We start from the raw sequence: 13216 nt of genomic DNA on the forward strand, positions 1-13216 counted from the left end.
ATGGCACCCTGAGGGGAGTGCCATGTCGACTTACTCGTTTTGTCCTCACTAGCACACACAAGCTGGCAAGCAGTGTGTCTGTGCTGAGTGAGAGGTCTCCAGGGTGGCATAAGACATGCTGCAGCCCTTAGAGACCTTCCTTGGCATCAGGGCCCTTGGTACTAGAAGTACCAGTTACAAGGGACTTATCTGAATGCCAGGGTGTGCCAATTGTGGATACAATGGTACATTTTAGGTGAAGGAACACTGGTGCTGGGGCCTGGTTAGCAGGGTCCCAGCACACTTCTCAGTCAAGTCAGCATCAGTATCAGGCAAAAAGTGGGGGGTAACTGCAACAGGGGAGCCATTTCTTTACAATTTCTCCTCCGATTCCCAAGTTACCAGAGCATTATAAATGTTACTGTTGTCAATTTTGTAAGATTGTCATTTTCAGTATTAAAACCTGTGGTTAATCTTATTGTTGAAAGGAATAAACTAATTCTAGTCACGTGTTTTGTATTAATTGCTTTCAGCTATGTGCATTTTATTTCTGTCTAGCTTTCTTTTTTTTTTTTTTTTTTTTTTTTCTTTTTTTCTCTTGACCTACATCTAGTCTGCTCTGAGCCTTTCTTTCTCTTTAAAGGTGGGAAGAAGAGCGCCATCCCGAAGGCATCAAGTGGAAATTTCTTGAGCACAAAGGTCCAGTCTTTGCTCCTCCCTACGATCCACTTCCAGACCATGTGAAATTCTACTATGACGGTGAGCTGCACTGGTCTTGTCTTTTGTATGGCGTTGGCAAAAATGGATAAACGACTAACTCTTGAGCCGTAAAAGAACATACCATGTATGTTTTTGCAGGTAAAGAAATGAAGCTGAGCCCAAAAGCTGAAGAAGTTGCCACCTTCTTTGCTAAAATGCTTGATCATGAGTACACTACAAAAGACATTTTTATGAAAAACTTCTTCAAAGACTGGAAGAAGGTATGCTTGGATTTTGCCTCAGACTTTGGGTCTTAACCACTTCAGTTTTTCTGTTTTACGTTGTGCTTTCACTTTTTATAGTATTTGGGGGCTATTAGCATGTCCTTTCTGAATACGGTCTAACAGGCCGCCACCATCTTTATTTAGAAAAGCTTGCTTTAAACACTGTTGTGGGGTTTGTTGTGGTGGTAATCTGCAGTTGCTGTGAGTGTCTTTTTTTTTTTTTTTTTTTTTTTTTTTTTTTTTTTTTTAATCAATTTACGTTGATAGCCACTTGAATCAGTCATTTTATTTATGACCTATCAAACTTTCTCGTGAATTTTAATTGCCTAATAGCCCATTAATGTTGGTGGTCTTGGTTACACATCCAAGTGAGACCAGAAGCAGTGCTCAATTGGTAGTCTGGTGCTAACATGTGAGAAGTATAGACTGGTGACCGAAGTGTGGCATTCTTATAGCTCTTACTACCCCTGATAAAGTGTTTAAATTCTTTATGCTGGCCGGCATGCTGCGCTGAAACCTAGATCAGCATTACTGGTTACAGTTCACTAATTGGAATAGTCTGAGCACACAAAACTAATCCAAAGTGAAGGCTTTACTAATTCTGGCACAATTCAGCACTTCCTTGGTGATTTAAGTTAGTGGCAGCACCTTAAGGGAACCTGTGAAAACATTTTATAGATCTGCATACCCCAAGCAAATTGGCATGTAATGCTTATCCCTCTCACAGATAGGTTTACCAGCTGTCTTTATATCAAATTTGTGGCACTTCTGCTTGTTGATTTCAAAGGAGCTGATGCTTCTTTTTTTCTTCCCTTAAGGAGAAACCGGACAGTAGAATGGTGTATCCAAATATTTATTAATTCTGCTGGGTCTTCTCTTTTTGTAGAGATGTACAACTTGTAGGTTTTTACTCTAACTAGACACTAAGACTGGTACATTGGAGACTAGTTGTTTGTTCAGTTTTTTTTTTTTTTTTTTTTTTACTTTTTGAGGCACCCGCTTGTGGCAGCTTCCTTTTATAGATCTTGACCTCCCGTTTTGCAAAACCCAAATTTCTTCTGCTCCCACTTTCTACGTGCGTTTTTCCCCAGCAACAAAGCTGAGGGTCAGATGGTGTTGGGCAAAGAGGTTTTGACTTTTAAGTGAGTTGATTTAGTAAAGCCCCTCTCAATTTAATATTTGTCATTTTAACCTTTCAAGAAATCATTTTGCTTAAGTCTATAGGAAATGGGGCAACTGTACGAAGCTTGCCAGCGTTTTTTTATTTTTTCAGGACACTGGTTTCAAACGTGGTGCGTGGGACATCTTTGGTTTTATGGTGATATCTAGAGCTGGCTAAGCTTGCCTGCCTCACTGAATGTCAAAAAAGCAGGATAAACCTGCTTATAGTATCTAAAAATAGATTTACCAGAGGTGAGAGCAGGGTGCTAAACAGAGTGGGCCTTTATTACCCGATGTGTGGGGTTTGGCTGAAGTTTATTTTCTCAGATGCATGTGAATTGAATTCTATTTGAATGAAGAGAAATCTGTGGCAGTGTATACTGATGACGTTACGAAACCATGGGATCTAAAGGAAGAATAAAAAAAAAAACTTTTACGGCACCACCTGTTATGATTTTCACGGAAGCACTAACTTTCACAGCAATGCTTTTGAAGATTTCTGCCTTAATGTGCTGGACTTGTTTCTGGTATTTATTTTTCATTCTTTTTCCTGTTCATGCTTGAGGCTTGAATATAGCCCAGTTGTGAGAACACTTACTTAAGCATTGTTGGGTTACTACTGAGTAATTGTATTCCCTAGCATTATAACAGTCACACTCATCTGAATTTCCTGTAAATGTGACTGTTCCTGGAACACTTTCTTGCACATGGTATTTTGAAGAGGACTTCGGAGTCTTGCAATGGAATAGTCTAGACCTATAAAAGCTAATGTCCCTCCTGGAGAATGGTTTGAGTTGACGCTTCTCATTATGATTGACTTGGACTGAACTATTATGGAAGTCCACTTAATCGTTTCCTAAACACACAGACTACTTTTGTGTTTCCTCTTCAGGAGATGACTGCGGAAGAAAGGGAAGTAATCACTAACCTTAGCAAATGTAACTTTAATGAAATGGGAGCCTACTTCAAGGTGCAGTCCGAAGCCAGGAAGCAAATGTCCAAGGAGGAGAAACTGGTGTGTATAGATCTCTGGAGTGTTTGTGACTCGCAGATGTGCATTATGAGCCCCAATTCTGATTCCATAAATAGCGACTCAAGATCATTGGTGTTGCATACAAATATATTTATGTTCCACAAAGCTAATATAAGCCAAGCTGTTGTAAATTATTTTCAGTTAACCATTTTTCATGTTTACAATTTGTTTAAATGTACAGAAGCAGTGCAGTACCTGTCTTCTACCATACTCGTTTGAGCCCTGATTAAGAGCACTGTGAGGTTGAGCAGGATCTCCATAGACGGAGGCAAAAAGTGTCTTCTTTAACTACCAGGTGACGATCTCAAGTTCTGTAAGTGACTCAGGGCTCCACTGGTCTGTGGTTCTTGGAGCTGCCTTTAAGGCCATCTCCAAACAACTACAATCATCTAGTTATTTGTTTGATTGTGTAGGTCTGGTCAGTCAGTGATCTGCTTCTCTCCAACTCACAGCACTTAGGTTGGGTGTAGTTTATCCCCAGCCTCAGTGTAAGATGAAGACAGTGGTCCTGAAACAAAATTCTCTTGACTTTCAGAGCCTACAAAGCAACTGGACCGAAATTCCTAACCTCAAGAATCAGTTATCACAAGCAGAACCCTGATGTCCTGCCAGGTTATTTTGCTCAAGCCTGTCTTTTAGACCCCCTTGCCGCCCCCCCGCCACCCACCCATTCGGGGAGAAAAAAAAACTGGTCTTTTTGCTCCTCTCCTGGTTTGGGCAGATTCAGGGATGTATCCCAAATTTCTTACCCCTGGGGAAGAAGGGGTCTGGGAGGGATGGAGCAGTAAGCACCGTTAGCAGAAGACTTTGAAGAAGACGACGACGAAGAGGAGGTGGGTGGGCTAGCTAGTATTGGTATCTGGCCGCACCCAAGAAGCCCAGGCATTATATCCACCCTGGAAGGTTATGCCCATTCAGCTGGTTAGAAAGCACCTATAAACACTAGGTTACTGTCAGACCTGACAGCCTTAGGGTGGTCACCTGTAAGGAAATGCCTGCTTGGCATGGTTACCCCCTGACTTTTTGCCTTTGCTGATAAGTTTTGATTTGAAAGTGTGCTGAGGCCTGCTAACCAGGCCCCAGCACCAGTGTTCTTTCCCTAACCTGTACTTTTGTTTCCACAATTGGCACATCCAGGTAAGTCCCTTGTAACTGGTACCAAGGGCCCTGATGCCAGGGAAGGTCTCTAAGGGCTGCAGCATGTCTTATGCCACCCTGGGGACCCCTCACTCAGCACAGACACACTGCTTGCCAGCTTGTGTGTGCTAGTGAGGACAAAACGACTAAGTCGACATGGCACCCCCCCCCTCAGGGTGCCATGCCAACCTCACACTGCCTATGAAGTACAGATAAGTCACCCCTCTAGCAGGCCTTACAGCCCTAAGGCAGGGTGCACTATACCATAGGTGAGGGCACCAGTGCATGAGCACTGTGCCCCTATAGTGTCTAAGCAAAACCTTAGACATTGTAAGTGCAGGGTAGCCATAAGAGTATATGGTCTGGGAGTCTGTCATGCACGAACTCCACAGCACCATAATGGCTACACTGAAAACTGAAGTTTGGTATCAAACTTCTCAGAATAATAAACCCACACTGATGCCAGTGTTGGATTTATTAAAAAATGCACACAGAGGGCATCTTAGAGATACCCCCTGTATTTTACCCAATTGTTCAGTGCAGGACTGACTGGTCTGTGCCAGCCTGCTGCTGAGACGAGTTTCTGACCCCATGTGGTGAGAGCCTTTGTGCTCTCTGAGGACAGAAACAAAGCCTGCTCTGGGTGGAGGTGCTTCACACCTCCCCCCTGTAGGAACTGTAACACCTAGCAGTGAGCTTCAAAGGCTCAAGCTTCGTGTTACAATGCCCCAGGGCACTCCAGCTAGTGGAGATGCCCGCCCCCTGGACACAGCCCCCGCTTTTGGCGGCAAGTCCAAGAGGAGATAATGAGAAAAACAAGGAGGAGTCGCTGGCCAGTCAGGACAGCCCCTAAGGTGTCCTGAGGTGACTCTGACTTTTAGAAATCCTCCATCTTGCAGATGGAGGATTCCCCCAATAGGGATAGGAATGTGCCCCCCTCCCCTTGGGAGGAGGCACAAAGAGGGTGTACCCACCCTCAGGGCTAGTAGCCATTGGCTACTAACCCCCCAGACCTAAACACGCCCTTAAGTTTAGTATTTAAGGGCTCCCCTGAACCTAAGAATTTAGATTCCTGCAACTTACGAAGAAGAGGACTGCTGAGCTGAAAAACCCCTGCAGAGAAGAAGACACCAACTGCTTTGGCTCCAGTCCTACCGGCCTGTCTCCCTCCTTCAGAAGAAAACTGCTCCAGCGACGCTTTCCCCAGGACCAGCGACCTCTGAATCCTCAGAGTACTGCCCTGCTTCCAAAAGACCAAGAAACTCCTGAGAACAGCGGCCCTGTTCAACAAAGACTGCAACTACCCTTTTATCCAGACCGTTGTTCTGTGGACTAAAGTGCTTTTTTCCCCAAAGTTGTTACTACTTTTTTACACTGGAAAATCCAGCAACCTGTTCTTACAACTGCTGTATATAGTGAACCTTTTTTTGCATATGTTTTTAAAGAAACTGGCATAAGTAGGCTAATACAGCCTTTTGATGAGCTGCCAAAAATATTTTAAATGGTATTGGAAAAGAAAAGCATGCTCTGTATTTTTGTATTCTGTGCGAAAAATAGGATTGTGTAAACTACTATTCTGTTTAGTTTGTCATTCAAATTAGCTTTGGATACATTTCAGATAAGCAAGAATAACAGAGTCCTGACGCAGTTGAAGTGCAACATTCCTAGTTTGTTTTGTTACTAAATGGATATGTCTACTAAATTTAAAAGAACATTGGATTCCAGGCAGAATCAATCTTTGATTCTCTGTAGCAATTGACATGCCCTTTATGAACCCACTAAGAAGCCTCGACATGCTAATGTCCTGCAGACGAAGTATAAAATTAAAATGACTTCTTTATTTCTGCATCTAGAAAATCAAAGAAGAGAATGAGCGACTACTTCAAGAGTATGGTTTTTGTATTATGGACAACCACAAGGAACGGATAGCAAACTTCCGCATTGAACCTCCAGGCCTGTTCCGTGGGAGAGGCAATCATCCCAAAATGGGCAAACTGAAGAGGCGGATACAACCAGAGGACATCATAATCAACTGCAGCAAGTAAGCCGAAGGACACTTTTTTTTTTTTTTTTGTGTTAATGTGGTTAGGCATTTGAAGGGGCAGTTGACAGTTTCTCATCAATTCTGTGCATAGAAAGTGGAGAAGAACTGAATTATATAATGGTACTGTACCACAAAGTTTGTCTGCTTTGCATAACACAGTAGTCAAGACAATTGAGAACCTGTTAAACACTGAAGTTAAAACTACATTGAAGTTATGGTCAAACACTGAATCATCAGTCAGTTTTGTGTTGCGGTCAATGTAGGTATCTTGAACTGGCCTACTAAGATGAAAACAAGAATACTTATTTACTTTCAATATAGCCCTTCCTTTTTTGTGTTCATTCAGCATACAATTAGGCGGGCAGTGATCAGTATTTTCCCTCTTCCCTTGCTTTTAAAGCTTTCTGGTTTTAAAAATATATATATATATATTTTTTTGCCGATTAGTCGACATTTGCTTGAAAAGTTTCAGTGGTGGCTCTAAAACTATAATCTGGCTCTTATAACTTGTGAACATTGTACTTACTGTGTTTAGAGACTGTGCGACCTCTGCAGGACAAATTTTAGAGTGCGGATGTAGGAAGTTGTCTCTGTATGTGTTATTTCAAAGTAAGGAATAGCATGCACAGAGTCCAAGGGTTCCCCTTAGAGGTAAAATAGTGGTAAAAATAGATAATACTAATGCTCTATTTTGTGGTAGTGTGGTCGAGCAGTAGGCTTATCCAAGGAGTAGTGTTAAGCATTTGTTGTACATACACATAGACAATAAATGAGGTACACACACTCAGAGACAAATCCAGCCAATAGGTTTTGTATAGAAAAATATCTTTTCTTAGTTTATTTTAAGAACCACAGGTTCAAATTCTACATGTAATATCTCATTCGAAAGGTATTGCAGGTAAGTACTTTAGGAACTTCAAATCATCAAAATTGCATGTATACTTTTCAAGTTATTCACAAATAGCTGTTTTAAAAGTGGACACTTAGTGCAATTTTCACAGTTCCTAGGGGAGGTAAGTATTTGTTAGGTTAACCAGGTAAGTAAGACACTTACAGGGCTTAGTTCTTGGTCCAAGGTAGCCCACCGTTGGGGGTTCAGAGCAACCCCAAAGTTACCACGCCAGCAGCTCAGGGCCGGTCAGGTGCAGAGTTCAAAGTGGTGCCCAAAACGCATAGGCTAGAATGGAGAGAAGGGGGTGCCCCGGTTCCGGTCTGCTTGCAGGTAAGTACCCGCGTCTTCGGAGGGCAGACCAGGGGGGTTTTGTAGGGCACCGGGGGGGGACACGAGTCCACACAGAAATTTCACCCTCAGCGGCGCGGGGGCGGCCGGGTGCAGTGTAGAAACAAGCGTCGGGTTCGCAATGTTAGTCTATGAGAGATCTCGGGATCTCTTCAGCGCTGCAGGCAGGCAAGGGGGGGGTTCCTCGGGGAAACCTACACTTGGGCAAGGGAGAGGGACTCCTGGGGGTCACTTCTCCAGTGAAAGTCCGGTCCTTCAGGTCCTGGGGGCTGCGGGTGCAGGGTCTCTCCCAGGTGTCGGGACTTTAGGTTCAAAGAGTCGCGGTCAGGGGAAGCCTCGGGATTCCCTCTGCAGGCGGCGCTGTGGGGGCTCAGGGGGGACAGGTTTTGGTACTCACAGTATCAGAGTAGTCCTGGGGTCCCTCCTGAGGTGTTGGATCGCCACCAGCCGAGTCGGGGTCGCCGGGTGCAGTGTTGCAAGTCTCACGCTTCTTGCGGGGAGCTTGCAGGGATCTTTAAAGCTGCTGGAAACAAAGTTGCAGCTTTTCTTGGAGCAGGTCCGCTGTCCTCGGGAGTTTCTTGTCTTTTTGAAGCAGGGGCAGTCCTCAGAGGATGTCGAGGTCGCTGGTCCCTTCGGAAGGCGTCGCTGGAGCAGGATCTTTGGAAGGCAGGAGACAGGCCGGTGAGTTTCTGGAGCCAAGGCAGTTGTCGTCTTCTGGTCTTCCTCTGCAGGGGTTTTTCAGCTAGGCAGTCCTTCTTCTTGTAGTTGCAGGAATCTAATTTTCTAGGGTTCAGGGTAGCCCTTAAATACTAAATTTAAGGGCGTGTTTAGGTCTGGGGGGTTAGTAGCCAATGGCTACTAGCCCTGAGGGTGGGTACACCCTCTTTGTGCCTCCTCCCAAGGGGAGGGGGTCACAATCCTAACCCTATTGGGGGAATCCTCCATCTGCAAGATGGAGGATTTCTAAAAGTTAGAGTCACCTCAGCTCAGGACACCTTAGGGGCTGTCCTGACTGGCCAGTGACTCCTCCTTGTTTTTCTCATTATTTTCTCCGGCCTTGCCGCCAAAAGTGGGGCCTGGCCGGAGGGGGCGGGCAACTCCACTAGCTGGAGTGTCCTGCTGGGTTGGCACAAAGGAGGTGAGCCTTTGAGGCTCACCGCCAGGTGTGACAACTCCTGCCTGGGGGAGGTGTTAGCATCTCCACCCAGTGCAGGCTTTGTTACTGGCCTCAGAGTGACAAAGGCACTCTCCCCATGGGGCCAGCAACATGTCTCGGTTTGTGGCAGGCTGCTAAAACTAGTCAGGCTACACAGATAGTCGGTTAAGTTTCAGGGGGCACCTCTAAGGTGCCCTCTGTGGTGTATTTTACAATAAAATGTACACTGGCATCAGTGTGCATTTATTGTGCTGAGAAGTTTGATACCAAACTTCCCAGTTTTCAGTGTAGCCATTATGGTGCTGTGGAGTTCGTGTTTGACAGACTCCCAGACCATATACTCTTATGGCTACCCTGCACTTACAATGTCTAAGGTTTTGTTTAGACACTGTAGGGGTACCATGCTCATGCACTGGTACCCTCACCTATGGTATAGTGCACCCTGCCTTAGGGCTGTAAGGCCTGCTAGAGGGGTGTCTTACCTATACTGCATAGGCAGTGAGAGGCTGGCATGGCACCCTGAGGGGAGTGCCATGTCGACTTACTCGTTTTGTCCTCACTAGCACACACAAGCTGGCAAGCAGTGTGTCTGTGCTGAGTGAGGGGTCTCCAGGGTGGCATAAGACATGCTGCAGCCCTTAGAGACCTTCCTTGGCATCAGGGCCCTTGGTACTAGAAGTACCAGTTACAAGGGACTTATCTGGATGCCAGGGTCTGCCAATTGTGGATACAAAAGTACAGGTTAGGGAAAGAACACTGGTGCTGGGGCCTGGTTAGCAGGCCTCAGCACACTTTCAATTGTAAACATAGCATCAGCAAAGGCAAAAAGTCAGGGGGCAACCATGCCAAGGAGGCATTTCCTTACAGCGGATGTTTTCACAGTGACCACAGTTCCATTGAGCACTTTCCTTTGTACTGCTAACGAAGGGTATTTAGTGTACATTTGTGAAATTAAGTGGTGGAATGTAAAATCCTACTGTTGGAGATGGTTAATAAAATTAGTTCTAGATGTGCAGCACAAATTGCAGAACGAATCTTCCAAGTCCTTTAAAAGGGGTGGTAGCAGCACCAAGGCTTAGTTACATTTTTTTTTTCTCTTGTGGAGGTCTAAGAATGTTTCATAGCCTGGATCTCTGATTTGCAAAGTGTCATTATTAATATTATGAGTAACATTGTTATAGGCAGTGAAATTACAAAAGGAGTTGAGCACCTTTGCTCAGAGATAGGCCACTAATTCTAATTAGCATCTTGAAGGATGGGTGGGAGGCAGTTTCTTCAGTTTATTGTCTGAAGTGCTGAATTTAGGATGGTGTGGGAAAGTTAACGTTTCAGTAGACCACTAAGTTTGTTCATTGTAGTTGAACATTCACATTACTGTGGTATTTTGAGGGACATGGAGTAATTGAGACAGAGGTAAATAATATTTATCTTGTTAAGTCTTTGACAGACTACTTAGGCGTTTCAATCCCAAAGCATTTTTCTGTCATGCCAGTACTTATTTATGGAATGTGTTGAATGATGCAAAAGGGTGAGAAACTAGCTACTTAGATTTCTTAGAACCACACAGTCTCCAAAATATCGACCGAAATGACCCGTTGTGTGGAATGGAGGCAGAGTTTGAGAGTTTTTATTTTGATTGAGGAACTACAATCTTCTAACCATGTGCCAGATATAAATTAGTTTCTGCACAGTTAGAGCATTTGTAGCTTCTTTGTAGTTGTATAATACTGAACAAGAGATTTTTAGTTTCTTGGAATTGCCTACATGGAGTAGTAATATTGGAGATTGTGATGTGCTGATTAGTGGTACCATTTTTTAGTTTCTTTGCGGTCGACAAGGAAATCGGTGTAAGGAAATGCCTCCTTGGCATGGTTGCCCCCTGACTTTTTGCCTTTGCTGATGCTATGTTTACAATTGAAAGTGTGCTGAGGCCTGCTAACCAGGCCCCAGCACCAGTGTTCTTTCCCTAACCTGTACTTTTGTATCCACAATTGGCAGACCCTGGCATCCAGATAAGTCCCTTGTAACTGGTACTTCTAGTACCAAGGGCCCTGATGCCAAGGAAGGTCTCTAAGGGCTGCAGCATGTCTTATGCCACCCTGGAGACCTCTCACTCAGCACAGACACACTGCTTGCCAGCTTGTGTGTGCTAGTGAGGACAAAACGAGTAAGTCGACATGGCACTCCCCTCAGGGTGCCATGCCAGCCTCTCACTGCCTATTCAGTATAGGTAAGCCACCCCTCTAGCAGGCCTTACAGCCCTAAGGCAGGGTGCACTATACCATAGGTGAGGGTACCAGTGCATGAGCATGGTACCCCTACAGTGTCTAAACAAAACCTTAGACATTGTAAGTGCAGGGTAGCCATAAGAGTATATGGTCTGGGAGTCTGTCAAACACGGACTCCACAGCACCATAATGGCTACACTGAAAACTGGGAAGTTTGGTATCAAACTTCTCAGCACAATAAATGCACACTGATGCCAGTGTACATTTTATTGTAAAATACACCACAGAGGGCACCTTAGAGGTGCCCCCTGAAACTTAACCGACTGTCTGTGTAGGCTGACTAGTTCCAGCAGCCTGCCACACCAGAGACATGTTGCTGGCCCCATGGGGAGAGTGCCTTTGTCACTCTGAGGCCAGTAACAAAGCCTGCACTGGGTGGAGATGCTAACACCTCCCCCAGGCAGGAGCTGTAACACCTGGCGGTGAGCCTCAAAGGCTCACCCCTTTGTCACAGCCCAGCAGGGCACTCCAGCTTAGTGGAGTTGCCCGCCCCCTCCGGCCACGGCCCCCACTTTTGGCGGCAAGGCTGGAGGGAACAAAGAAAGCAACAAGGAGGAGTCACTGGCCAGTCAGGACAGCCCCTAAGGTGTCCTGAGCTGAGGTGACTCTGACTTTTAGAAATCCTCCATCTTGCAGATGGAGGATTCCCCCAATAGGGTTAGGATTGTGACCCCCTCCCCTTGGGAGGAGGCACAAAGAGGGTGTACCCACCCTCAGGGCTAGTAGCCATTGGCTACTAACCCCCAGACCTAAACACGCCCTTAAATTTAGTATTTAAGGGCTACCCTGAACCCTAGAAAATCAGATTCCTGCAACTACAAGAAGGACTGCCTAGCTGAAAACCCCTGCAGAGGAAGACCAGAAGACGACAACTGCCTTGGCTCCAGAAACTCACCGGCCTGTCTCCTGCCTTCCAAAGATCCTGCTCCAGCGACGCCTTCCAAAGGGACCAGCGACCTCGACATCCTCTGAGGACTGCCCCTGCTTCGAAAAGACAAGAAACTCCCGAGGACAGCGGACCTGCTCCAAGAAAAGCTGCAACTTTGTTTCCAGCAGCTTTTAAAGAACCCTGCAAGCTCCCCGCAAGAAGCGTGAGACTTGCAACACTGCACCCGGCGACCCCGACTCGGCTGGTGGCGATCCAACACCTCAGGAGGGACCCCAGGACTACTCTAAGACTGTGAGTACAAAAACCTGTCCCCCCTGAGCCCCCACAGCGCCGCCTGCAGAGGGAATCCCGAGGCTTCCCCTGACCGCGACTCTTTGAATCCTAAGTCCCGACACCTGGGAGAGACCCTGCACCCGCAGCCCCCAGGACCTGAAGGACCGGACTTTCACTGGAGAAGTGACCCCCAGGAGTCCCTCTCCCTTGCCCAAGTGGAGGTTTCCCCGAGGAACCCCCCCCTTGCCTGCCTGCAGCGCTGAAGAGATCCCTAGATCTCCCATTGACTTCCATTACAAACCCGACGCTTGTTTCTACACTGCACCCGGCCGCCACCGCGCTGCTGAGGGTGAAATTTCTGTGTGGGCTTGTGTCCCCCCCGGTGCCCTACAAAACCCCCCTGGTCTGCCCTCCGAAGACGCGGGTACTTACCTGCAAGCAGACCGGAACCGGGGCACCCCCTTCTCTCCATTCTAGCCTATGTGTTTTGGGCACCACTTTGAACTCTGCACCTGACCGGCCCTGAGCTGCTGGTGTGGTGACTTTGGGGTTGCTCTGAACCCCCAACGGTGGGCTACCTTGGACCAAGAACTAAGCCCTGTAAGTGTCTTACTTACCTGGTTAACCTAACAAATACTTACCTCCCCTAGGAACTGTGAAAATTGCACTAAGTGTCCACTTTTAAAACAGCTATTTGTGAATAACTTGAAAAGTATACATGCAATTTTGATGATTTGAAGTTCCTAAAGTACTTACCTGCAATACCTTTCGAATGAGATATTACATGTAGAATTTGAACCTGTGGTTCTTAAAATAAACTAAGAAAAGATATTTTTCTATATAAAAACCTATTGGCTGGATTTGTCTCTGAGTGTGTGTACCTCATTTATTGTCTATGTGTATGTACAACAAATGCTTAACACTACTCCTTGGATAAGCCTACTGCTCGACCACACTACCACAAAATAGAGCATTAGTATTATCTATTTTTACCACTATTTTACCTCTAAGGTTAACCCTTGGACTCTGTGCA

At 45.8% G+C, this 13216-nt stretch overlaps 1 protein-coding gene across 1 annotated transcript in view; it reads left to right on the forward strand.

The window, feature by feature from the left end:
* The window catches only part of TOP1 (DNA topoisomerase I), a 352777-nt gene that overhangs the window by 133084 nt on the left and 206477 nt on the right, over positions 1 to 13216 (forward strand). The window contains exons 9-12 of the mRNA XM_069243787.1: positions 623 to 738; positions 838 to 959; positions 3016 to 3138; positions 6147 to 6334. Coding sequence (XP_069099888.1) covers positions 623 to 738; positions 838 to 959; positions 3016 to 3138; positions 6147 to 6334 — 549 coding nt within the window. The remainder of the gene's footprint in view (positions 1 to 622; positions 739 to 837; positions 960 to 3015; positions 3139 to 6146; positions 6335 to 13216) is intronic.

This window comes from Pleurodeles waltl, chromosome 7 (genome assembly GCF_031143425.1).
Source record: "Pleurodeles waltl isolate 20211129_DDA chromosome 7, aPleWal1.hap1.20221129, whole genome shotgun sequence".
NCBI lineage: Eukaryota > Metazoa > Chordata > Amphibia > Caudata > Salamandridae > Pleurodeles > Pleurodeles waltl.